Source organism: Copidosoma floridanum, unplaced genomic scaffold (genome assembly GCF_036245765.1).
Source record: "Copidosoma floridanum isolate Cflo_tuat_1 unplaced genomic scaffold, Cflo_Japanese_pri ptg000001l, whole genome shotgun sequence".
Classification (NCBI taxonomy): Eukaryota; Metazoa; Arthropoda; class Insecta; order Hymenoptera; family Encyrtidae; genus Copidosoma; species Copidosoma floridanum.
The window spans coordinates 12,919,546-12,943,530 of NW_028321878.1; the positions used below are offsets into that span (position 1 = coordinate 12,919,546).

At 36.7% G+C, this 23,985-nt stretch overlaps 6 protein-coding genes across 9 annotated transcripts; 4 read left to right on the forward strand and 2 right to left on the reverse strand.

Annotated features, from left to right (window-relative positions):
• Positions 1–389: 389 nt before the first annotated feature.
• Positions 390–1,220, reverse strand: Spase12 (Signal peptidase complex subunit Spase12). The gene is made up of 3 exons (XM_014348576.2): positions 1,039–1,220; positions 816–875; positions 390–729 (listed from the first exon to the last, which is right to left on the reverse strand). The coding sequence occupies exons 1-3, from the start codon at positions 1,081–1,083 to the stop codon at positions 544–546; spliced, it is 291 nt and encodes a 96-aa protein (XP_014204062.1). The 5' UTR covers positions 1,084–1,220; the 3' UTR covers positions 390–543.
• Positions 1,221–1,732: 512 nt separating this feature from the next.
• Positions 1,733–6,379, forward strand: Hrd3 (HMG-coA reductase degradation 3). 2 transcript variants are annotated; one of them, XM_014348574.2, is made up of 7 exons: positions 1,733–1,974; positions 2,051–2,788; positions 2,997–3,244; positions 3,337–3,816; positions 3,905–4,133; positions 4,216–4,622; positions 4,786–6,379. In XM_014348574.2, exons 2-7 carry the CDS (start codon positions 2,218–2,220, stop codon positions 5,230–5,232), a joined length of 2,382 nt encoding a protein of 793 aa, XP_014204060.2. In that variant the 5' UTR covers positions 1,733–1,974; positions 2,051–2,217; the 3' UTR covers positions 5,233–6,379. The 2 variants fall into 2 exon arrangements, with proteins under 2 accessions (XP_014204060.2, XP_089446485.1); XM_089590359.1 differs by having other exon boundaries at positions 1,733–2,788.
• Positions 6,380–6,895: 516 nt separating this feature from the next.
• On the forward strand, positions 6,896–9,542 carry LOC106636218 (uncharacterized). Its single transcript, XM_014348539.2, has 7 exons — positions 6,896–7,011; positions 7,223–7,494; positions 7,605–7,758; positions 7,848–8,097; positions 8,462–8,761; positions 8,845–9,024; positions 9,324–9,542. Exons 1-7 carry the CDS (start codon positions 6,896–6,898, stop codon positions 9,540–9,542), a joined length of 1,491 nt encoding a protein of 496 aa, XP_014204025.2.
• Positions 9,543–9,908: 366 nt separating this feature from the next.
• Positions 9,909–12,407, forward strand: LOC106636217 (uncharacterized). The gene is made up of 8 exons (XM_023391273.2): positions 9,909–10,084; positions 10,356–10,627; positions 10,701–10,854; positions 10,995–11,174; positions 11,246–11,612; positions 11,688–11,803; positions 11,986–12,124; positions 12,210–12,407. Exons 1-8 carry the CDS (start codon positions 9,909–9,911, stop codon positions 12,405–12,407), a joined length of 1,602 nt encoding a protein of 533 aa, XP_023247041.2.
• On the reverse strand, positions 12,379–17,718 carry LOC106636283 (ribosome biogenesis factor Nop53). 2 transcript variants are annotated; one of them, XM_089598834.1, is made up of 4 exons: positions 17,642–17,718; positions 13,241–14,030; positions 12,660–13,168; positions 12,379–12,578 (listed from the first exon to the last, which is right to left on the reverse strand). In XM_089598834.1, exons 2-4 carry the CDS (start codon positions 14,009–14,011, stop codon positions 12,503–12,505), a joined length of 1,356 nt encoding a protein of 451 aa, XP_089454960.1. In that variant the 5' UTR covers positions 14,012–14,030; positions 17,642–17,718; the 3' UTR covers positions 12,379–12,502. The 2 variants fall into 2 exon arrangements, with proteins under 2 accessions (XP_089454960.1, XP_014204127.2); XM_014348641.2 differs by lacking the exon at positions 17,642–17,718 and having other exon boundaries at positions 12,380–12,578; positions 13,241–14,181.
• Positions 17,719–17,799: 81 nt separating this feature from the next.
• Max (MYC associated factor X) lies at positions 17,800–19,253 on the forward strand. Of its 2 annotated transcripts, none has more exons than XM_089591055.1 (4): positions 17,800–18,105; positions 18,207–18,263; positions 18,402–18,639; positions 18,915–19,253. In XM_089591055.1, the coding sequence occupies exons 1-4, from the start codon at positions 18,067–18,069 to the stop codon at positions 19,106–19,108; spliced, it is 528 nt and encodes a 175-aa protein (XP_089447181.1). In that variant the 5' UTR covers positions 17,800–18,066; the 3' UTR covers positions 19,109–19,253. The 2 variants fall into 2 exon arrangements, with proteins under 2 accessions (XP_089447181.1, XP_014204132.1); XM_014348646.3 differs by having other exon boundaries at positions 17,804–18,105; positions 18,402–18,636; positions 18,930–19,253.
• Positions 19,254–23,985: the final 4,732 nt, after the last annotated feature.

Below are 23,985 nucleotides of genomic sequence, written 5' to 3' on the forward strand. Positions count from 1 at the left end.
TTAATTATTATTACTTACTTATCGTTTTCTTGTTATTGATATTATGTTGTTAAATTTTAACTTCTATTTTTAATTCTTACTGATTGATACTTAGACGATTATTATTATTACAATACTTAAAGCTTTATAAACTATTTTCTAAGAAACAAAAGCACGTATTTGTACCCAATAACCCAATATAATATATAAGGTTTAATACCACAGATAATGACAGAGTATACTTGATAAGTCTTATATTTGCACTTATGACAATTTTATTTTATGCTAGTCTCTAAAAGGTACATTAAAATCAAGGTAAAAAATCCATGTTAAGTATGTATTTATACAGCTAAATGTACACACATGTATTCATATTTACATATTACTGTAAGAAAAAGTACAGACTATTTTGTAGTGAAATAAAAAATCTCTAATTTACATGGTACAAAGAAAATTTATTATTACACATGACATGTGTTTACATTCAATTATTGTATTATTCCAAAGAGTAAGATGTTTAGTTTGTATTTCAAAGAGTTTTCAAATCATCACCTGTATGCAGTATTATTTCTTTTTTTTCGTTTTGATAGGAGCTTCAGATTGTTGAGGTTTTTGCCAATCCAAGGGCTTATGCCTGTACATTGGCCAGGGGGGTAAAGTAATAATTGCTGCCATGACAAAACCAGCTCCAAGAATGTACATTGTTTGCGAGAATTGTTGTATTAGGTATCCCCATATGAAACCAACAACCTGTAGGAGTGAGAAAAATAATAATCAATGAAATTAACAAAAAAACACTTGAAAGTTCTTGAAATGGATAAGTCGAATAAACTTACACCAAACAAAGTAATGATTATTCTGGATAATTTTTCAGCTCTAGCTTGGCCATCATAATCCTAGGAAATATCAAACAGAGTAAAAATCAACATATTTACATTGCTTTTTTTGTATTGTTCATAATGAATGCTGAATATTGTAATGCGTCTTATAATGTAACAGGCTTATGATATTTTACCATAAAAACATAAGTAAATCAAATCTTTTACTGATTTTACTTACAATGTGTAGAGGTATATTCCGAAAATAATCAATTATTCCAGACATCGAGCTTAATTATTCGTGAAACTTTTCGCAATTAAAAATGAGTTGTAAACAATCACAGTATTTAACTCGCTAAGGACACGTCTCAGTCTCTCACACGTTTATTTCATTTAAAAACACATATACTACGTTATGCACATAGTACCTATATGTAGTTACCATATGGCGAATGGAAATATATATTTTGTGCAAATTGTTTACGTACACGTCACTACACTATACAATTACTAGTAACATTATAGGGACAGAGTGTGAAATGTGAAAGTCACTAGCTACAGCACAATATAGTGACACCTGTCACCTATAGTTGAGTTTACAATCAGCGCCATCTAGCGAGGCTGGTTTTAAACTAATGAATAGTTACGAATAAAATACAAGGTTTAATTGCCTAAATTTGCGGCTTTATGCAATTCAAAAACATGTAGACATAACAACATAAGTAAAGCCAATAATTGCGACGGTATAGAGTATCAAACGATGCACTTATTGTTATCATGTATATAAAATGTAGACATGAATTTTCAAACTGTGTTTGCGCGCGTTTTTAATGCATCAGCCCTTGAAAACACACAAATCCCCTAAAATGTAAACAACAATATACACTTTATAGGTTAGGTGTAGCATGGTCAAGTCAACACTGTCAGCCAACTTATATATGTGTTGCAAGTATGTGAATAATGAGGGCAATTTCATAAACTGACGTGTCACGCAGTCGTGTATTTAAAAAACGAATTTTAAAATTACATGATTACAGTCTACGTCTTAAGTACGTGCTGACGACTTTAAATTGCAACTCATCCAACTTTTTTAATTACAAAACACAAGCGAGGTGCGTGGGCACCTATTTAAAAGTAGGGATGGCAGCGGTCTGCTGTCGTCGTGAGCAATGTCCACGTATGTGCATGCTGTGTTGACACTTTGTCGTATCATGTGAGATTGATAAGAAGAACTGCTATACTGCTGTTTTTAGCTGTTGTTGTTCCCGTCGCCGCTGCCGGCTAACATTGGTCCAGCTACCTCGCGCTAGCTGTACGTGATGACTACCAGCCTCTGAATAATAATCGACGCTATTGTCTATCGAGACGAGAGAAGAGACCGAAGAAGCTGGGGATAACGTAACACAACGTGGCCGTCGGCATGAAGCAGCAACGCTACGGCCCAAGCACTGCCCTGCTGCTGCTGCTGCTGTTACTGCTTGTCTGCCAGGCAGTGCTAGTGAAAGGCATCGACAAGTCAAAGCCCGAGACCGAGAAGAAGCCGTCCGCGACTGTGGTCTCGGCCGGCCAACCGCAGGAAGAGGAGAAGGAGACAGCCTTGGATGGAGATAGCTCGGTGGAGGAGGTGCCCGAGGAGAACGATCGCGATGACCTAAAGGTGATCTACGAGCGCCTCAAGAAAATTACCAAGCTCGGAGACACCCTAAACAGTTTGATCCTGGCTGGCGAGCCATTTGAGAATAGTAAGACTGGTAAACAGCTCAGAACTAAGGATGCGGCCAAGGATGAGGAAAGCCTTGACAAAGAGTCCGTTGAGTCTTGGGTGAAGACTGTCATGGAGCAGGTCAAGGTTATCGACAACTTTGACTCCCCACAGAGTGTTCTCGACAACCAGGACGAAGAAGAAGAGGGAGACGCTGCGAATGACGTGAAGCTAGAGGACCTGCCTCCCGAAGATCCTCCAGAGCCACTCACTCCAGAAGAGCAGGAAGGTGATTCTTCTTTTCTCTGTGTTTTATTTTGTCTACTGTTATTATTGTCTTGTTGCTCTACTGTGAGTTAGATCTTGAATTGATTTGAGGTTACAGTAGTTTGATACTTGTTTTTCCTTTGTTATTATTTGATAAAATGTATCTCTTTCATGTTTGATACGAAAGAACGATGGAATTTGAATTAACAAATTATATTTTCAAACCACAGCGGAGGCATTGTTTATAAAAGCCCAAGGATTGTTGAATACAACTCGTACGAACAAAGCAGAAGCTTATAAATTACTAGCTGCTGCTGCGACCCTTGGTCACAAGGAAGCTCGCTCTATGCAGGCATGGGCCCAGCTACTTGGCACTCACATTGGCTCCTCTTCCTCGCGTTCATCTAGTCAAGATATACCTGCTGCTGTACAAACATTTAAGGAACTTGTTGATTCTGGCTTGCCCTCTGCTCATGCGGTGAGATAGATTTTTTCTTTGAAAATAAAGTAAGAATGGTGCAGGTGAACTATATTCAAAAAATTACTTAAACGCAATGTCTTTTATTCTAGGGAATGGGTTTCTTGTATGCAACAGGTCTGGGAGGGGTCAATGCCTCTCAACCAAAAGCTCTTCTACACTATAAAATGGCAGCTCTTGGTGGAGATGTTCGGGCCCAAATGGTCATGGGTTATCGCTACTGGATGGAGGTGACCATCTCTGCATCCTGTGAAAAAGCTCTCGACTTTTACCGCAAAGTCGCTACCCGAGTTGCGGAAGCTGTGTCGTTGAGTGGTGGCCCTGTCGTGCACAGAATAAGACTCCTTGATGAACACGAGAGTCCTAATTACAGCTCTGGAATTTTCGATCAAGATCTACTAGAGTATTATCAGCTTTTAGCTGAAAAAGGCGATCAACAAGCTCAAGTTGGTCTTGGGCAACTTCATTATCAAGGTGGACGCGGCGTACCAATCGATCACGAGCGAGCTGTTCATTATTTCCAAAGCGCTGCTAATTCTGGTAGCGCATCTGCTCAGGCTTTTTTGGGAAGGGTGAGTAAAATTTTTCATAATAATTTGTTAAGTGTTTTTTTTTTTTTTTTTTTTTACTTGACAACAAATATCGTATACTTTTTTACAGATATACTTGGAAGGTAGTGATGTCATTAAGCAAGATAATGATACGGCGTTGAAGTACTTTGAAAAAGCTGCTGAGCAAAACAATCCAATGGGCCTAAGTGGACTTGGTTTAATGTATTTACACGGTAGAGGGGTCGAAAAAGATCCCAACAAAGCGTATCAGTACTTTACGAAAGCAGCAGAACAGGGATGGGTGGATGGACAGCTGCAGCTTGGAAATATGTATTTTAGTAAGTGTTTTGAAAATTATCATACGAAATTGAAAACTTTCGAATATAACTGAAGTTTGAACTGATAACTTTTGATTCCTAGGTGGTACCGGAGTAAAGCGAGATTTTGGAGCAGCCAACAAGTACTTTAGTCTGGCAAGTCAGTCAGGCCACGTCTTAGCCTTTTACAATCTCGCTCAAATGCACGCCACGGGCACTGGAGTGATGCCGAGTTGTACGGCAGCGGTCGATCTTATGAAAAATGTAGCGGAGCGTGGCAAGTGGAGCGAACAGCTAATGTCTGCCCACACAGATTACCGAGAAGGCAAAGTGGACGAGGCTCTCGTCACTTACTATCTACTCGCTGAGATGGGCTACGAGGTAGCGCAGAGCAATGCTGCGTTCATCTTGGATCGTGCAGAACAAATGATACTTACTGAAGAGGAGGGTCTCGTTCGCGCTCTCACGCTCTGGGCTCGAGCTGCAGCTCAGGGATACTCGGCTGCTCAGGTAATGATCACATGGGGTTCACTGAAGGCTTCTTTTTCTTACTGGTGATCAATTTTTTTTTTTTTTTTTTTTTTTTTTTTTTCAATAGCCTTGTTATGCATTGTCACCTGTCAATGTATTTACGAACAAATTATATGATAGTATGTCGCTCATTTTTTTCTAGGTAAAACTTGGTGATGCTCATTATTACGGCCGTGGGACCAGAGTCGACTACGAAGCTGCAGCAAGTCACTACCACGCTGCTTCGGATCAACAACACAATGCCCAAGCAATGTTTAATCTCGGTTACATGCACGAGCGGGGTCTTGGTCTCAAGAAAGATCGTCACTTGGCCAAACGTCGCTACGACGAAGCCGCAGAGGCGAACGTGGACGCACGAGTTCCAGTCGCTTTGGCGCTCGTCAAGCTCTATGTACTCTTTGGGGTCGATTACGTGCAGGACATTGCTCTTTTCCAGGAGCTTATAAAGATCGACGAATTGATCGTCAACAGCTGGGACCTCATACTCATCGCCATTCTTAGTGGTATTCTCGGTTACATTCTTTTGTTTAGAAGGCCCCAGCTGTTGCAGCAAAGGGTACCGCAGCCAGCGGCCGTGCCCGTTAACTGAGTGTCGGTCTCGCGCCAGTGCTTCGCGAGAACGATTAAAAACTCTCATTGAACATTGTGGGACCAAGTTTAGGGTCGGTTTGTTAAACTGGTAATTTTTTTTTTTTGCTGCGATGAAAACTGCGCGGGCATTGTTACTGAATGGAACTGTGAAACAGAGCTGTTTGACGATTCAGAGGCTTCACTGTTGTGTTTCTTTTGTAGTGATTCGTTGGAAAATCACTAGTTAACTTGTGTGTACTTCTTTTTCTTTCAATATATTAAATCACCCTTTGTGTCATTATTTTAAAGTTGAACGTTTATAAATTAAGGAATACACAAGTTTCGTTTTTGATGCAATTTGTATAAATTATATTTTTTGTTTGTGTAATTTTTTAAGCCACGTATAAAAAATATGCATCTTTGTGTGAGACAATTTTAAATCTATGATAGTCACGTATAACCAATAACACTGTTCCAATTTATTTAATGGTTCATATTTTTGGGTAAAAGCTGTTTTTTAAGTGACTGTATCATTAAATATCATTGAGTAAATTTCAAAGTGACAAAAATAAATGATAAAAGATAACTTCATGTAGTAAAGAAATTGCTCATAGTTTACTTTTAATTGATATCTTTCTAATTAATATCTGAATTAACAGTAATTGAAATCGATTATATTTGTACATGGTCCGTAATTCTGATGTTTCTTTATATCAGTATCTAGCAGGCTAATACAGACTTTCAATACTATCCTCTCCCTGTAAAATATCCTCTGAAAATTTGTCATTAAACTTAATAAATGTAAATAATCAAAGAATAAATTTGTTTAGTGCTTGAGCTTCTTTCATTCTGAACATGAAAGTCTTTATGAATATAACGTGACGTAAACATTCTCATCACAAAGTGTTGTTTCAATTGTATATTACCTTGAATGTTATCGCAAACTAGATGCGATGCACAGAGGACATCTTGAAAAAATTTAATTATTGAAGTTTTTGAAGTGTTTATGAGAAGCTTTGAAGTCATTGTAAACCAACCAAGACTATTGATTATGGAAAAAAGTTGTCGTTTTTACTGAGTATTTATGACAATGATTCTAAATGCATATTAAATTTATGTATCGTAAGAACTGAAAATAAAACGATTGTACAGATTTATATAAGAGACACCGTGTCTACCAGCATTTATTTACCTGTAATTTATCTAAAAATTATTTGAGTTACCAATAAAATAACTTTTTGCTTTCCTGAAATATTTTATTTTAAGAACTTTTACACCAAATACTAATGGGAAAAAAATGAGTTTAAAATACACTATTAAATAAATTCGTTATTCGTAAAAGAGACAAGAACGCGATTTTTCGGCGAAATGACAGGAAAAATGAATTCCTGTTAGTGATCATGAAAATCTAGCAACGTATTGTTACAATGAAGAAGCGATGTGTTTTAAAACTAAAACTCGCTCTGATGCGTCTGATTATTTCCATGGTGACGCAAGATGCGTCGAATTCAACAAAGTAACGTTCGAAAAACAACAAAATCCAATTGGTCGAGTGTTTACATAATTAAACAGATGCGATTGTAACCCTTTCGAATCGTACAAATAAATTTCAAGTAACATTTAAATAACTTTATTGCTCGATTGAGAAAAAAAGTACTTAGTCGACGGATCATCGGAGCGAAATGAAGAAAAAAAAATCGAAAAAGGAAAAGAAGCCGAGAAAGAAGTTTGCCTTGAGCGAACTGGAAACGGTCACTTACGAGCAACAAATCGTTGACAACAATCGACAAATAGCAAGGTACATACACATATACCTGTACGAAGCATTGTTGCACTTTGTGACACACACACACTTTTGATACACCGTGAACTGCAAAATATGTTCGACACTTTTCACATGCAGAGACCTTTTGTTCATCGCCATCGAAAAAAAAAAAAAAAAAAAAAGTATTGTTTTTGGGATGAAAGAAAGAAAAAAAATCTATATGACCAAAAAATGTCCTCTTCAGACTCCGAGGGCGCAACACCGAGCTAGAAGCCGAGGCCGAGAGGCTGAAGGACCAGCTGCGCCAGCTGGAGGAGAGCAAAGCCGATCTGACGACGTATCTCGAGGAGGTGCTGCAGAAGAGGAGCCAAGAGGCCCAGGAGCTCCAGGAGAGGGTCAAGGCGCTGGAGAAGCTGCGCAAGGAGAAGGAACAGGAGTACAAGAAGCGCGAGGACTCGCTCGAGATGGAGTTCAAGCTCATGGAGAAAAATCTCACCGCCGAGATCAAACTCGCTGGTCTGCTCATTCGTCCAGTTTTTTTTATTGAAAAAATTAATTTCTTTTTCCTTCTCATAAACGTGTACAATATACACATAGTTTTTGCTTGATGTCTTAAAATGTTGAAGCCGGAAAATTGAGCGCACTCGAGGATTGGCGAATGGCCCGGCTGGACTTGATGAAAAAGTTCGAACAACAGGAAAAACAGATGGCTGAGCAGGAAGTCCGGCACAGGGAGACGCTCTACGAGACGGAAAAAAAAGTGATCATCGGCAAGGCAAAGTTAATGATTGTTCTCGTTCCACTAGAGATGTATTTACCTGGCGATAAAAGAGCAATAAAAAAAAAAAAAAAAAAAAATTTGAGTCCAGGATGCAGAGCGAGCTGGAGAAGCGGCTGACCGAGCTCGCGGAGAGCTTTCGGCGGGCGACGAGCTTGCGGCTGGCCGACGCGACGCAGCGCGCGCTTCGCGAGAATTTGGCGCTGCGCCGCGAGTTGGACGAGTTGCTGGGCCAGTGCACCGAGCTGGACACCAGGGCACGCGACTTCCAGGAGCGCGAGCGCGACGCCAGGCTCAGGGCCGAGCTCCACGAGGCTGAAGCCGGACTGGCTCTTGAAAAGGTCATGTACTCTTTCCGGGTGTATACCTGTGATGCGGGAAGATGATGTCTATAGTCTTTTTTCATTGCAATGATTTTACTTACTGTCAAAGATTTTCACTTACAAACGATACATCGATGAGGAGCGAAAAAAAAATATCACAACTTGCATATTATAACGGATTGGTTTACATGAATATAAGCGCATTCAAACGGATTAACTGACGATTCGCTTCCTGAGTTATGACTCACAGACACGTCGTACAATGTTAAGGCTGTGGGATTTTTTTATTCTCCAGTAACTGATAAACAGTGACCTGACCATTGGAATATCTCTGAGAGGCGTATGAAAAAAAACAAAAAAACATGTCATTTTCACACAACAGGTAGCTCGCCAGAGGCGTGTGATGGTCGAGCTGTTGAAGGAAGACGAACGCGCGAGCCGCGAAGTCAACCGGCTTGCCAGGGCAACGGCGCACGCCCGTTACGGCGAACAGGCCGAGATCCTGGCGACCGAGGCGGACACGGAGGTCGAGCGACAGGTGTGCCAGCTCCAGGAGGAGGTCCGGTTGAGCCGAGAACGCGCGGCTGAGGCGCGCGAGGAAGCACGCAACAGTTCACACGAGTTGGGGAGGCTCGAGGCTGTGCTCGCCGAGGCCAGGAGGATCGTCGTCGAGGCTCTTGAGGTGCGGTGGAAGCTTTTTTTTCTTTCGGCCCATTGAGACGAGAGAGGTTCTGTGTGGGCTACACGGGACATTTTGTGTTATAGCTTCAGGCGGAAATCGAGTACGGCGAGGGCGAGGGTATCATCGTGGATGATGGCGAGACAGGTGATGCCTGCTCCTCTTGCCTCCTGGACGCGAGAGAAAAGCTGCTCTGGTCCCTGCGTGGGGTTTTGGAGAAATGCGGGGCTCCCCTCGACGATGGTCAAGATGAAGATTCTGCGGAGGTTCATACATACTTTTTATTTTACAGTTATCATTGAATAGTAACAGGTGAACACACAAATAAAATCAGAGATGGCAATTTGCAGAAACAACAGTCATTGTGCAGCTTGTGGTAATTAAATAATCGTACGCTAAAATGAACAAAAGATTAATCTTTAGCCACAACAAGCGTTATCGGTTTACAAAAATGGCCATTTACTGGTTTTACATGTGAATGAAACGACCAATGAAAACTGCAACTGGTATTTTTGTTACCAAAAATGGCAACACTATTTATTCAAAACGTCCCCTTCCGCTACAGAGCGAGTCAATGCCCGAAGAAGGTCATCTCTACGTCCTCGGCAGTCTGGGGATCATACCTGCAGACTCCAGCAGTGCCCATCAGCACCAGACAACGTCGAAAGTCGCTAGCGAGGACCTCCAGAGCTCGACTACTACAACGAGCTTCGAGGATTCATCCACAGAGTGTAACGCGAGTTGCTCGTCTTCGACCGACTCGCGGGTCATTGGTGATTACTAGTCGGCGTGAATTGACTAATCGATTTTCTTTTTCTTTTGGATGTATTAATTGTGTATCGGTATGCATGAAAACCGGTACAACAGCACACGACACTTTTTAATATTTCTATTGTAATTTTTTTTTTTTTTCACTACTCGTCCATTTATGTAATAAACGTATGTACATAACAATGACGTCCACTCGTTCAAAAACAAAAGTAAAGCTGAACGATCGAGTTTGAGATTGACAAAATAAAATCAATTTTCAAACAAATGAAAGTTTTGTTCATAATATATGTATGTATCTACTTTCATTTTGGTTGTTTTATTTATTAAAATTTACAAATCATACGGTAATTGAAAGCGAAAGAAAAAAAGTGTACTTAAAATGGTCGACCCCCATGGAGTTGTTGGAAAAAATGTTTCTCTACCTTCACGACTGCAGCCACCGGAAATCGGTGAGGACTGGACATCGGAAGATGCCGCCGATCAACCAACCATCATCAATGCCCAAATGGCCACATACGACATTTTTATCGATGATCTTCGAAATAAGATCATACGGTAATTCGTTATACTTTTTTGTATGCTCGACGATATAGTAGTTTCTTTGAATGTCGTTTTATTTATTTATTTTTTTTTTTAACTCTGAGATTTCTGAGGGTTACATGTTTTGTTTTTACCAAGTTTTTGTACACCCAGGTTGTGTCAAATTTAGCTCTGCAGGAACTTGATTCAAATTTCAGAAAATTGATAAGCAAATTTCACACGTGAAACGCAAATTCATAAAAAAATAGAAAATTAAACATTTTTTCATTTGATGAAAATTCATCAGTGCGCAAGCGAAAAACGAAGAATTGGAAAAACTCTGTGAACTTGCAAAAGGTTATTTGGGAGATTTTGCTGGTGAAGTGGAGAGTGCAATTGTTGAACTGAACAATAACATTGCATCGGAGGTGAAGAGAATCAATGATAACAAAAAAAAGTGCGAAGAAATTGAAAACTCGAGCGAAGAACTGAGGTCGAAACACTTGCTGGCGGTAAAACTGTCGGAGGAAAAATATGAGAAGACTCGAACTCGATTTTATGCCGAAATCAAAGCTCTAAGTAATTATGAACAATAGCGTTACTCTTATCGTTACTATCTTTGAGCCAAATGTTTTTTACTTGTGTGTTCAAGATGCCAGAGTGAACGCCATAGAAGATTTCAAGTCAAAGGCAGACAATTTAAAGGCAAGGTACGATCGCCAAAACAAATCGATCTTACGAAAAGAAGAAGAGATGCAACAAAAGCTGAAACAAATTCAACTCAAGTCGATAGAACACCAGGAGAAGTGAGCATTCATGGTTCATTTCATTTTTAACTCTACATAAATGACCCATTAAGGGACATGAAAGCAATTTAAGCTTTGACCTTCCCATCTTCATTTTTATTAAAACTGTTGTATTGAAAAAAAAAAAAAAACTATAATAGCTTGAGGAAAGAAGCATACAAAGGAATACTCGATGTGTCTCAAAACTTTCAACTCGAGTTGAAAAACACTGCACCTCAAACTACACAGCGGCTTATGCGTGAAAACGTCATTCTTGACAATCAGCTGAATCAATTTTTCGATGATTTTAGTAGAATGAAACAAGACAGCTCAGAGCAAGGGTGCGCGCGAGTAGTTAAAAAGGCCAAATGTTATGCATTTCGTATACTAACGAAAGTAAATTTAATTGTAGGACTCAAATGGACAGTTGGGTGGGAAAAATTAAAGAAGCAAAGAAGAATAAACAGAATTATATTCAGTCGGTAAAAATACAAAATGTAGCTTTGAAAAAATTAAAAAGGACAGTGATCAGGATGGAAACGTTAGACCCCTTCCAACAGCCCGAAGGCTTTGAACAAAAGAGCTTGAAACTATTGGAAACCATGAATCTGGAATTTTCGAGGAAAGATTACTATAGACGTGTACTAGAAGTAATTGCTCATCGAGAGAATATTAAATGCACATTGACAAACGAGTTGAAAACGAAAACCTCATCTGCACTGACGAAATGCTGTGATGTTCTGAATTTGCTGAAACGCGTCGTGAGTTCTGCTTTAAACGTGAGTTCATAAAACATTTGACTGTGGAAACATTTAACGCGGCAAATGTAAATGTAATCTATTTCTTACTTGCAGATTCGAACAAGTATTTCTGTGAACTTTAAAAATTGGGACTTACGAACTTTGGCCTACTATTTATTAGATGTGATCGATGATTATAACTCTCAAAAGTCAACTTTCAGCTTAGACTTGTAAGTAAAAATTTTACAATAATAGTTGGTTGATAAATTCCCTAATACTTTTGATTTCTACTTAAACACATGCAATTTCGGCTCTGGACCTGTAATCTTTCCAAATTATATCTAGACAAACTATTGTGTGATATATTAATTGATGAATTGTTTAAGCAACTTTTTGTAAAACACATTTTTAGGCTGGAATCAGATTCAACAAGTATACAGAGTATGCACACTGAAAGCGACGAGGAAAATAAGTATGTTGAAATAAAAGACTTAGATCAGGAAGCAGACAATTTTGACGCTATGGCTCACAGAACATCAATAATTGTAAAAGTACGTCATTTATATGCAACGTAATTTTTCATCCACATAAAACTTGGGTCTGACATGCATTTAATAAATTTTATTATAATTTAAGGATCAACATGACAGTTCAGATAGTTCAAGTACTAGTACAGATGAGTCAGTAGGTAGTAACAAGGAAATTAATAAGAAAAAGTCAATTACCTTCAGTGAAACAGGAATAATAATGGAAGATGAAGAATCCGAAGAAACTTATTTTAATTATGGGTTCCATGATGTGTACGAAGATTTTTTGAATCATGAAAGAGAATAAATACAGTCATGTATATAAATAATTCACCTTTAATGAAATATATAAACATAACACAACTAAAATCCCTTATGTTCGAATTTCTTTTATGTACAAAATCACTTGCTTAATTTTGTCAAATCAATTTTGTGATCTGCTTTTACAAACTTCTTAACTTTAGCTTTGCTCCTTTTTCTGTAAATAAAAGTACAATGCCTTTATAAGAAACATGTCGATAAAATTATAACATATATATAACAAAAAATAAATACTCACAGCGCTACAGTACCAGGTGGCACAATGTTTCTCTGTTGGAGAGACTTGTAACGATCTTTCAACAAATTACCAACAGGCTGAGCACTTCTTAAATTTCCTGTTAACTCAGCTCCTATGACGAATTCTTGTTCTAGAGGCTCAAACTTGTGTCTGCTCAACTTTTTTGGTTCAAACACTTTTCTTGCTTTAGTTTTTAACCTTTTTTCCTTTAGAGCCTCTAGCCTCTTTTGCTTTTTGGTCAATTTTTTCTTGATCTGATTAAGATGATAGATGTCAGCAATTTTTTTCTTTTCAATCTTCTGCTTATGACGCTCTTCTTCAAGCCTCTGCCGTTCTTTTATTTTACGGCGTTCGACCAAAGTTTTTTTTTTGTTTTGCACTGGAGGATTGATAGATCTAACAGTAGGATCATCGTCTTCGCTATCTGAACTGACGTTTTCTTCTTTGTGAAATGGCAGTCCTTGAGACATTTCCTCCAAGATGTCTTGTTCTTTTTCTCTTTGTGTCACCTAAGATACATTTATAAAATAATTTAGCATGTATTCCAAGTTAAGTACACTTTGAAGAAAAATACTACTCACCTTTCTAAACATTTGTGTTGTTACCCTCTCCAAGTGTTTCTCTTCCTTCATTAATTTAATTTCATCTGCTGCTACTGTTCTGAGTAACTTTTGATGATCAGCAAATGATGGATTGTATGAGATACCAGGATGAGGTGCGTTTATAGCTGGTATTATTGAAGGCTTTTGTTGTACAGACTTGGGAACTTGTTTCAGCAATTTTCTCGTATTTGCAAACGTGTGCCTCACTGTATCCTTATCGAGCCACTCGCTTTTCAACTCTGGTTCAACAACAGGCTCTTTCTCCCAAGCGTCAGTATTAAATTCTCCTCTCTTGGGCCTCTGAGCTCTTTTCTTTTTAGCCAACTGTCTGTTTATTATTGCCTCTTTTTCTTTCAACTTCAGTGTTCCACTGATTTTTCTTAATGTTTCTTTTTGTTTCACTAAGAGGTTCTTCCTTTCCTCTGGAGTTCTGACTCGATTTCTTTTGGCAATGGGATCCGGAACAGCAGTGTGGGGCTTCAGAATAGCAAAACATTTCGGTTCTGCGTTTCTGAGCAATTCTCTTCGCTGCTGTTTAGTCGTGTAGTTGTAATCTTCGAGTTTATTGTCTCCTTCTCTGTCGTAAGAAAACAAATCGTCGTCCTTCTTGAGAGACAATGGCTCACCCAATCTTTCTTCTAACCGCTGGTCTTCGAGGAAGGCATCGACATCTTTGACGTCTACGTGTTTTCTCCACGCTTTTTTTGTCTTTTTCGAGACTTTCCGTTTTTTTATTCCAGCAGCCAACATTTTTTTATCACAACGTTGACTTGAACGAGCAAAGCAGAAACGTGGACCGTCAGAAGTAAACAGAAGTTATAGGTTATGGATGAACACGTGTTATATGGAGAGATTTAAGGTTGCGCTCTACGCTACCATCAGGTCGATAAGTTAACTACCTTGAATTAACTGGCGCTCTGTTCCGTAATCTGGCCGCAGTTAAAATAGCAGACGACAGTCAACAGCGATGAAATCTTCACTTTTTTCTCGACTTTCACGTCGTCTGCTGTTTTAACTTGCAGATTACGGAATATATTTGTTGACTTACTGGCCTAACGGTAACGTTGGGAGCGCAAATTTAAATTACTTGCTGTTGACGACGATTGCGGAAAACACCCCAAGCGGCGTTACCACCACGACCTACGTAACTTTACAGCCTCTGATTTTATCATTCTGGTAAAGAGAGCACGGTGTAAGATGTACGTGAAGTTATGTGTAGTAATTAAAGAAATTACTACTAATTAATGCCATATGGTCGATTTTATTGAACCATATGAATATCTCTATTTTTAGAGGGCGACTTTTGAGTAAAAAATAGATTGTAAACTTGCTGCAAACAGCACAAACCACGTCAACTCTTCATTATCTATCTACAAAATTAGATGCGGCTGGTTTGTAATTATCAAAGTGACTTTGCTGTAAATAGCAATAGTTATTTGGATCAGCGCCATCTAGCGGTCTTAATTTTTTGGCCAAAAGTGGCTCCTAAAATTCTCAATCAGAGCATTCAGGATTAGAGCCATTTAGTCAATTATAAACCAGCCGCAACTCATGATAAAGCTATAAAATGAAAAAATAACAATACATGTGTTTTTGGCGGCAAGTTAACAATCTATTTTTTACCAAAAAATCGACCTGCTATGTGTTTGTACTTTTGAAGATAAATTTTCAAGCATAAGATGGATTGTTAACTTGCCGCCAAAAACACACGTATTGTTATTTTTTCATTTTATAGCTTTATCATGAGTTGCGGCTGGTTTATAATTAACTAAATGGTTCTAATCCTGAATGCTCTGATTGAGAATTTTAGGAGCCACTTTTGACCAAAAAATAAAGACCGCTAGATGGCGCTGATCCAAAATAATTATTGCTACTTACAGTAAAGTCACTTTATTAGTTATAAACCAGCCGCAAATAATCTTATAAATAGACGATAAATAGTTGACATTTTTTGTGCTACTTGCGGCAAGTTTCTACATCAATATTCTGCATATGTTATATGGCTCATAAAATCTATCATATTTACAAAATTAAAATACTCTAGACCTTTGTCCATTAACTCATGTGAGCACAAATTAATCAGTCCATTAAAGAGACAACCGAAGAAAAAAGGCCTGAAAAAGAAGCACAGTCACACGAAAAGTCTCATACAAGAATGGAGCATTGGATCTCACTTTATCAGAGAAGGTTGGGTTCTTTGTTTACTTCAAACACTTAAAATTTACATCTCTGTAATAAATGTATTTTTCAATTAGTGAGATCCGATGCTCCATTCCTAGGAGACTCTTCGTGTGGCTGCTTCTTTTTAAGACCTTTTTTCTTCAGTTGTATCTTTTCGACTGATTAATTTACGTGTATATTTGATCGTGATTTACGATTTCTGTAACACAAATTTTGTTATGTACATATTATATAAGTTAACTGTTTATTGGAAATCTAAAGATGAAGGGCTGTTCTTTCATTAGTTAATGGTAAAAGGTCAAGAGTATTGTAATTTTATAAATATTGTCGATTTTATGAACAATATAAGATAAGTAGAATATTGTTGGTATTGGAGGTCGATTTTCAGGTAAAAGATAAATTGTAAAGTAATTTAAATTAAGTGAGACTCAATGCTCCATTTTTAGGAGACTCTTCCTGTGTGACTGAACTTTTTTTTTAAGCCTTTTTTCTTCCGTTGTCTTTTTTGGACTTATTACTTTACGTATCTATTGAATCATTGTTCAAGATTTCTGTAACACAAATCTTGGTATGTACATATTATATAAGTTAGCTGTTTATTTAAACTAGAAAGTTAAAGGGCTGTGCTTCCGCGAGTTAATGATAAAAGGTCTAAAGTATTTCAATTTTGTAAATATGGTAGATTTTATGAGCCGTATAGGATAAGTGGAATATTTATACTTTTTAGGGTCCATTTACAGGTAAAAGACATATTGTAAACTTGCCGCAAGTAGCACAAAAAATGTCAACTATTTATCGTCTATTTATAAGATTATTTGCGGCTGGTTTATAACTAATAAAGTGACTTTACTGTAAGTAGCAATAAATATTTTGGATCAGCGCCATCTAGCGGTCTTTATTTTTTGGTCAAAAGTGGCTCCTAAAATTCTCAATCAGAGCATTCAGGATTAGAGCCATTTAGTTAATTATAAACCAGCCGCAACTCATGATAAAGCTATAAAATGAAAAAATAACAATACGTGTGTTTTTGGCGGCAAGTTAACAATCCATCTTATGCTTGAAAATTTATCTTCAAAAGTACAAACACATAGCAGGTCGATTTTTTGGTAAAAAATAGATTGTTAACTTGCCGCCAAAAACACATGTATTGTTATTTTTTCATTTTATAGCTTTATCATGAGTTGCGGCTGGTTTATAATTGACTAAATGGCTCTAATCCTGAATGCTCTGATTGAGAATTTTAGGAGCCACTTTTGGCCAAAAAATTAAGACCGCTAGATGGCGCTGATCCAAATAACTATTGCTATTTACAGCAAAGTCACTTTGATAATTACAAACCAGCCGCATCTAATTTTGTAGATAGATAATGAAGAGTTGACGTGGTTTGTGCTGTTTGCGGCAAGTTTACAATCTATTTTTTACTCAAAAGTCGCCCTCTAAAAATAGAGATATTCATATGGTTCAATAAAATCGACCATATGGCATTAATTAGTAGTAATTTCTTTAATTACTACACATAACTTCACGTACATCTTACACCGTGCTCTCTTTACCAGAATGATAAAATCAGAGGCTGTAAAGTTACGTAGGTCGTGGTGGTAACGCCGCTTGGGGTGTTTTCCGCAATCGTCGTCAACAGCAAGTAATTTAAATTTGCGCTCCCAACGTTACCGTTAGGCCAGTAAGTCAACAAATATATTCCGTAATCTGCAAGTTAAAACAGCAGACGACGTGAAAGTCGAGAAAAAAGTGAAGATTTCATCGCTGTTGACTGTCGTCTGCTATTTTAACTGCGGCCAGATTACGGAACAGAGCGCAAGTTAATTCAAGGTAGTTAACTTATCGACCTGATGGTAGCGTAGAGCGCAACCTTAAATTACTTGCTGGTGACGATTGCGGAAAACACCCAATAGACTGTGGTACGCAACTATAACGCAAGTGGGCAGCACTCAGCAGTACAGCACGGCAAGGTAAAATAGTTTCATACATTATCGGTACACAGTACATGCATAAATATGAAAAATAAAAAAAGTATAATTATATATCAAACTTCTTAATAAGTGTGATAGATGATACATAAACAATAGATATGTATCATATCTGTCAATAACGTGTGTTAATTACAGAGATATACTTACAAGTTGCCTTTATTCTCCCGAAAAAATTGGAGAAAATGACAGTACCATGACAATTACTTACAGTTTTTTTATTGAAATCGTTGAATTTTTTACGATCTCTAAAGCTGTTAAAATCCTCTACTTTGCATTTACCTAGGTAATTAATATATTAAACATATATCAATGGTCTTTCAGTCTTATCACAGTCTTATGTATATGTAAGATCGTAGATTTTCTGTTGAGGTGCTCTCTGGTGCGCATATTGTGCGCAACAATGCACTTTATATAGGTATACATGCGTGCATAAAGATAGATTGACGTGACAGGACAGGACCAAGAGAGAAGGAGGGGAAGTGTGTGTATTGTAGAAAAGAGAAGAAGTGGCATTAAAAAGCGCGTTGTTAAGGTTAAGTCCGTAATAAATAATCTAAAACTTTTTTTGTTCTACTTAAACGTGAAACTCAAAACTTCATCATTGCGCCTACACTATCGTCCCCATCATCCGAAATGAGTGACGATGACAGGGACATCGACATAGAAAGCGATGTAAGCTCCAGAGGGGATTTTTTATCTTTCTTGGGGATTGGCTCAAGTACATGCATACGCACTGCGCTCGAGATTTCTAATCCTGTGTTTATGTTTTCTAGGATGGAGATGACGATCCTAGGAATAGGCTCTCGAATAATCAACAGTTCTCTTCACAGGTACGTGATCCTGATAAATCCATTTAGTAGACATCTTTTGTTACTTTATCCATGGACTATGTTGTAACGCTTGACAGTGACAACAAAAACAATCCACTGATCATGTTACTTGCAAGTTGTTCTTTGTCTCATTTTTAGGCTGAAAAGAGAGCTCATCACAATGCACTCGAGAGAAGACGGAGAGACCACATCAAAGATAGTTTTTCCAGTTTGAGAGATGCTGTACCCTTGCTGAGCAATGAGAAGGCTGTGAGCAGGGCTCAGATACTCAAAAAGGCAGCTGAGTACATTCAGACCATGAAGCGCAGAAATAACTCTCACCAGTCTGATATTGAAAACATGAAGAAACAAAATGCTAGACTGGAGCAACAGAGTAAGTGATTTTTATGTTTTTTTGCTTTCCTAAGGGAGGATGAATGTCATTGTTGTACTTATTTGTAACCATACCTAATATTTCTCCTAAACTGTTGTTTATTAATGTAAGGAGGAATTAACTGGTGTTGACAATTTAAACATTTATCCTATTCAAATGTTTTGCTATTAATGCTGCAATCATTTCATTACTTTGGTTGTATATTGGGACAAAAATTATCTTTTATATGATTATAAAAACATACGTTTGTAAAATATTTAATTGGATATTCCAAATGTAATTATATTTTTCAGTACTTGCTTTAGAAAGAGCTAAAGTTAGTGGTCAAATTGGTTTAGAGGCACTCAATGCTTGCAAACCTGATGGCGATATCAACTATTCCAATGACTCTGACACAGAATCAACGGACAGTGAGTCTCACAGACCAGTTCGGCATCCAAAAAAATTCAAAGTTGCAAGCATGAATCATTGACTCATGTAAAAATCTCACTTAAATTCTAATTAATATTTCTCATTTTCAATTTTAATATAATCATCGATTTGTTATAAGTAATATGTATATAATTATAATTATATACGTATATGTATATATGATTTTAAAAAAATATACATGGGGTACTTACACCAATCTGTATCGTTAAATCTAGCTTTCATTATTTACTCTGTGTAACATGTATTTATATTTTGTTATATTCTATTCATTTTAATTTCATTTAAAGTAAAAAAAATTAATGTAAAAGACATCACTTCTCAATAGTGCTTAAAATTCTCACCAGAGCAAAAAAATTTTTTTCTTTTAAATGCCTAATACTCTTGCAATTCCACTCTGGTCTTTATTCTGAGGGTAAAGAAAAACCCCAAAGAGTTTCCCGATAAAATCTCAAGGAGAAATTTAAGGAAAATAAATCATTTTGCAAGAGCCAATGTTGACATGGTACTTTAGCAAAAATCAAACCTTTGATCCCTTGAGTTGTTTACCATCCCAACGACCAGTCTGTTGGAATAACACTTTTTGATTCGATGAAAATTGTGCCAGTCGTAATTATTATATATGATTTAAAAATTGTGTATCTTACAGTAATGATTGAGCTCGATTTTTTTGTATGAATAGAACCATTTGTTGGAATTTTTAACACATGTAGAGTAGTGTTACTGAAACGATTATTTTTGAAGAAAACACAGTGTGGAATAATATAAAAGCACCTCAATTGAAGTTTTGCCTTCTACCTTGTCCTACCATTTACTTGTCATTAAAAAAACCCAGGTAACTGAGTATTAAAGTGTGAAACAACAGATCGATTTTATCAATTCTTTATAAACTCGATAGGCGCCTCTGAAATTTCCGTGATAATACCAAACAAGAGCAATATAGGAGTAGAATCTGGGGAATTCCCCAACAGCCTGCCTGGAAAAGTTGGCATGTTGTATACTCACCTTCAGGCCACAGCACTTCTGATATCGGTCTGTAACATCAGTATGAAAATACCGCTATAATCTCACTCTTTCTTCCAATTACCGATTTATGTTCAGAATTTCGGAAAAAAAAATTTTGTATTACTTTTTCCATGTTGAGATTTTCTGAAGTAAATGTTCCTCATACGTGTTACAGGCGAAGATGATGTTTATAAATTTTTACACTTACATTGTTGGTATCTCGAACAAAATTTTGTTTTTGGATACATAATCTATATTTTTTTCTACCCCTTGGATCACTTAAACATTTATTTATTTATATTATGTGTTGATGAAAGTACTGTGACATTTTTCATTGTGTATTCGCACATTAAAAAAAAATAATGATTTTTGTAATGTTTGTATCATGTTTACGTAAAAACTTATTGAATTTATGTGTTTGAAAAAAAAATATTTCAAAGTGACTTTCCCTCGTGATAGTGGCGTAGAGGAAAAATTCTCGTGTAGCATCAAAAAAATAATCACTAGGCACTGTAAACACGAAAATCCCTCAACTTTACGAAACGTTAGCCATTTAATCGTCCGCCACAAAATTAGATGGTTGTTAAAAGTTTATTTTTAGTTGACGGGACATTTGCTGCATAGATTATTATTGCGCACGCGACACGCGCCCGATATTAAGGATTAATGGCATCTGGTACGATACACTGAACAAAAACTTTTATTATTTTGGTCGGTTACGGTAAAAGTAGATAAAATGGTACGTCAAATTGTCCCATTTTAAATATAAAACAAATATTTGATTAAGTTTCTTTGTCGTTAAAATAATGGCTTACCTCACCAAAGTGACAATGTACTGCAAAGGCTTCTATAAATCTCAATTTTCGCTAACGTTGTTTTTTGTTTACTTATAAAAAAAAAGCAAACACACAATTGCAAGTGTCGGTAATGGTGACTTTCCTTTTTTAATTCAATAATTTTCTAGCGATTGCATCTTATACTCACAGCATTGAAATATACATTCAAACAGAGTCGTTTGAGTCATGCAGAACAAAAAAACGATTATTATACACAAACTCGTACGACGATAAAGGCGCCTTTTATCTCTGACACGCGCAATGTTTTTTTTTTTTTTTTTTTTTTTTTTTTTTCGTTGTATACCTATAACTATGCATTTTAATAAATGCTCATGCACGACTTTGCTTCAACGCTCGGGTCATCACGAATGCACGTCAGCGCACAAGCCAAAAGAGCTAGGATACATTTATGCCAAATTACCATCACGAAGTTAGTTATACTTACAGACACGAGGAAAACTCGTACTGAAAGCTATACGAATGTTCTTGAACAGCTTAATAAACGCAAAATAAATTTGTATCGTGATTGAAGTAATAAAAGATCTTGTGGTATTTTTAGTACTGTCATTTCTGAGAAATTTCTTATCGCGAATACAAAAAGTAAAAAAACAAAGAGTTAATGTTACTGTACTTAGAAGCAAAAAAAAAAAAAAAAACAAAAAAAAAATGTTTTAACATTTGTAATGAGTAAAATATCAATTTGCATGGTTATAGGAAAAGAGATATTTGATTCTTTGAAGTTGAGTGCACGGGTAACATTGGGGACCAAATTACTCGCGCTTCGAGCGTAATATTGTTTACCCGTTTTTTTTTTTTTTTTTTTTTTACCAGGATACATCCGTCCATGTCGACTCGTCAATATTTAAAAGTTGGAGTGGGTTGAGGATCGGGTGAAAAAAAAGCTCTTGTTCGGCACATTATTGCATACGTGTGTAAAATACCTTAGTGATATGCTAAAAATATTACAATGCGCAGGTTCTTTCCCGAGAAACGCGACGCCCCGTGCTTTTGTATAAGGAAACCAATGAGTTCGCTGAAAGTTTATACCTTACACATATATGTGTATGTGTTTTTTTTTTTTTTTTGTTCGTACAAACAGTTTTGTGATTAATTGGCAAAGTGTAACGTACGGAAGTATAGGTGAGACTCTACGCTCTCTCTGCTGAAGAGAATTATCTCCAATTGCGCTTCAATACGCGAAAGGGTAAATATTTTTTTATTTTTTTATTTTTTCGTTTTATCGCAACTATATTTCATGTCTCACATTTTTTAATTAAATTTTAAAAAATATATCCGCTATTCAATTCCCCGATACGTAATAATGGTATAAATATTACTAACAAGAGTTATTAAACTAATATTTTATTTGATAGTTTGTAACGAAATTCCTGGTTTTCTCGTTTTATGGAAGTATAAAAAAAAGTGCTTCCTTACAGTTCTTGTGTTTATTCAAGTACCAAAACGTTAAAAACCAAAGTAGCAATGGTTAAAAAATTCATAATACAATTTTCCCTAACTTTTCGAAATTTTGGTTTTCAACACACAAGTTCTCTAAGTATGAAAAAAAACAATTCCAAGTTCTAAGGGCTTATATAAACATATAGTTTTTTTGTCGTTCAGAGCCGTGTAAGTTAAATTGTTAGACACTTCTGTACATTTCCTCGGTCGCTGTACGTAGGTATAATTGAAAATCGACGAATAATATAATTCTATATAGGTACAGGCATCCAATAGCATACGTAACGTGAGTGAAAATACGAGAAAAAAAAAATAATATTTTGAGACCAAAGGTGGTAAAAGATATATAAAAGATGATGGAGCGAGTTGAGCCATATCATCTGCTGTTGCACGCAGTTGTGTTGGCGGAGAATCCGTAGGAAAAGTTGTATACCTTATGTACATACCTATACATACTATATTATTATTCTCTGATTACCGATCGGATACCTCGTATCGCCCCAACGTAGGACTTTTTTTTTTTTTTATATCATAAATCAACTTGTAGCTAGGGTATAGATGTACATCTATGTATACTCAGGTGTGCGCATCGGAGCCGCGGGAGTGCGAATATACACGAATCGTGATAACAACGGAGTGACGATGGTGACACTATATACTTATTTTACTCGATGTTCAATGAAAATACACAGCACATGTTATTCTTTTTACGCTCAAACGCGAGTTTCCTTTTTTTTTTTTTTTTTATTCGTATCTTTTACACATGAAAAAATGGTATTTCCTATTTTCCAGTCGGTGACTGATACGTGTAAGGCTTTTATCGTGCCATCGAAGCTATTTAGCGCCCCTTGCGACAGCGTTTTCGGACAAATTTTTTTGGCATTGTTTTTTTATTTATTGAGCATCAGAGGGGTGTGTCACTCATTGGCATGAAAAATACACAAGAGGATTCGTTGTCCGTTAAAATATATATGTAATCTCCAAACGCTGGGTCACGTTACCCTCCGTCAAACGATTTATCGCCAACAAAGTAACTCAACACCCACAGATATTATACATTTTATTTGTCGCTTGACGTCTTTGTTTGACACCAACGGATATCTGAATCCTCTGTTTTCTTTTTCCTATACCGTATCGGAAAAAACAAAGTTCTTTGAAATTTTAATACAACTACCGATGGAATTAAAAATAGTTAAAATTTATTAGAGTTAACAAGACTCAGTGGGGTGCCGTGCATTGCGTACCGTTTAACCAATGTAAATTAATTAGTTGAGCTTCATTGAAACGCATACCGATGGATTATTCCGGTGTAAACCTGTATGATAAGAAAAATATGTAGCGATTATTAAAATGGAAATTTCGTTGAATGGCTTAAAAAACAAAAACACACCCACATTGTCCATTAAATGTGAAGATACTCTATAGGCAATTCATGTTTTTTGGTACGACTGTTCAAACCATAGATTGAAAGTATTTTTCAACTGTGGTGCAATGTCACAAAAGCTTCAATCTTATTTTTTTTTTTTTTTTTTTTATCATCGAGAGACAATTGGTCCAGATTAGGATGTATGTGCATTCGTATACAGTTGGCATTTATCGTACAGATGATTGTAAGTTGTGT

Excerpts from the sequence above, each read along its gene's own strand:
- Spase12 (XM_014348576.2), bottom strand. The coding sequence starts at position 1,083 with ATGTCTGGAATAATTGATTATTTTCGGAATATACCTCTACACATT. Across the intron at positions 876-1,038 it reads GGAATATACCTCTACACATT|GATTATGATGGCCAAGCTAG; the intron begins GTAAGTAAAATC and ends GATATTTCCTAG. Across the intron at positions 730-815 it reads TAATCATTACTTTGTTTGGT|GTTGTTGGTTTCATATGGGG; the intron begins GTAAGTTTATTC and ends TCACTCCTACAG.
- Hrd3 (XM_089590359.1), top strand. The coding sequence starts at position 2,218 with ATGAAGCAGCAACGCTACGGCCCAAGCACTGCCCTGCTGCTGCTGCTG. Across the intron at positions 2,789-2,996 it reads CACTCCAGAAGAGCAGGAAG|CGGAGGCATTGTTTATAAAA; the intron begins GTGATTCTTCTT and ends TTCAAACCACAG. Across the intron at positions 3,817-3,904 it reads CTCAGGCTTTTTTGGGAAGG|ATATACTTGGAAGGTAGTGA; the intron begins GTGAGTAAAATT and ends ACTTTTTTACAG.
- LOC106636217 (XM_023391273.2), top strand. The coding sequence starts at position 9,909 with ATGGTCGACCCCCATGGAGTTGTTGGAAAAAATGTTTCTCTACCTTCA. Across the intron at positions 10,085-10,355 it reads CTTCGAAATAAGATCATACG|TGCGCAAGCGAAAAACGAAG; the intron begins GTAATTCGTTAT and ends AAAATTCATCAG. Across the intron at positions 11,804-11,985 it reads TCAACTTTCAGCTTAGACTT|GCTGGAATCAGATTCAACAA; the intron begins GTAAGTAAAAAT and ends ACACATTTTTAG.
- LOC106636283 (XM_089598834.1), bottom strand. The coding sequence starts at position 14,011 with ATGTTGGCTGCTGGAATAAAAAAACGGAAAGTCTCGAAAAAGACAAAA. Across the intron at positions 13,169-13,240 it reads CAACACAAATGTTTAGAAAG|GTGACACAAAGAGAAAAAGA; the intron begins GTGAGTAGTATT and ends AATGTATCTTAG. Across the intron at positions 12,579-12,659 it reads CCACCTGGTACTGTAGCGCT|AAAAAGGAGCAAAGCTAAAG; the intron begins GTGAGTATTTAT and ends TTTTATTTACAG.
- LOC106636218 (XM_014348539.2), top strand. The coding sequence starts at position 6,896 with ATGAAGAAAAAAAAATCGAAAAAGGAAAAGAAGCCGAGAAAGAAGTTT. Across the intron at positions 7,012-7,222 it reads AACAATCGACAAATAGCAAG|ACTCCGAGGGCGCAACACCG; the intron begins GTACATACACAT and ends TGTCCTCTTCAG. Across the intron at positions 7,495-7,604 it reads CGCCGAGATCAAACTCGCTG|CCGGAAAATTGAGCGCACTC; the intron begins GTCTGCTCATTC and ends AAAATGTTGAAG.
- Max (XM_089591055.1), top strand. The coding sequence starts at position 18,067 with ATGAGTGACGATGACAGGGACATCGACATAGAAAGCGAT. Across the intron at positions 18,264-18,401 it reads ATCAACAGTTCTCTTCACAG|GCTGAAAAGAGAGCTCATCA; the intron begins GTACGTGATCCT and ends TCTCATTTTTAG. Across the intron at positions 18,640-18,914 it reads TAGACTGGAGCAACAGAGTA|AATTATATTTTTCAGTACTT; the intron begins AGTGATTTTTAT and ends TATTCCAAATGT.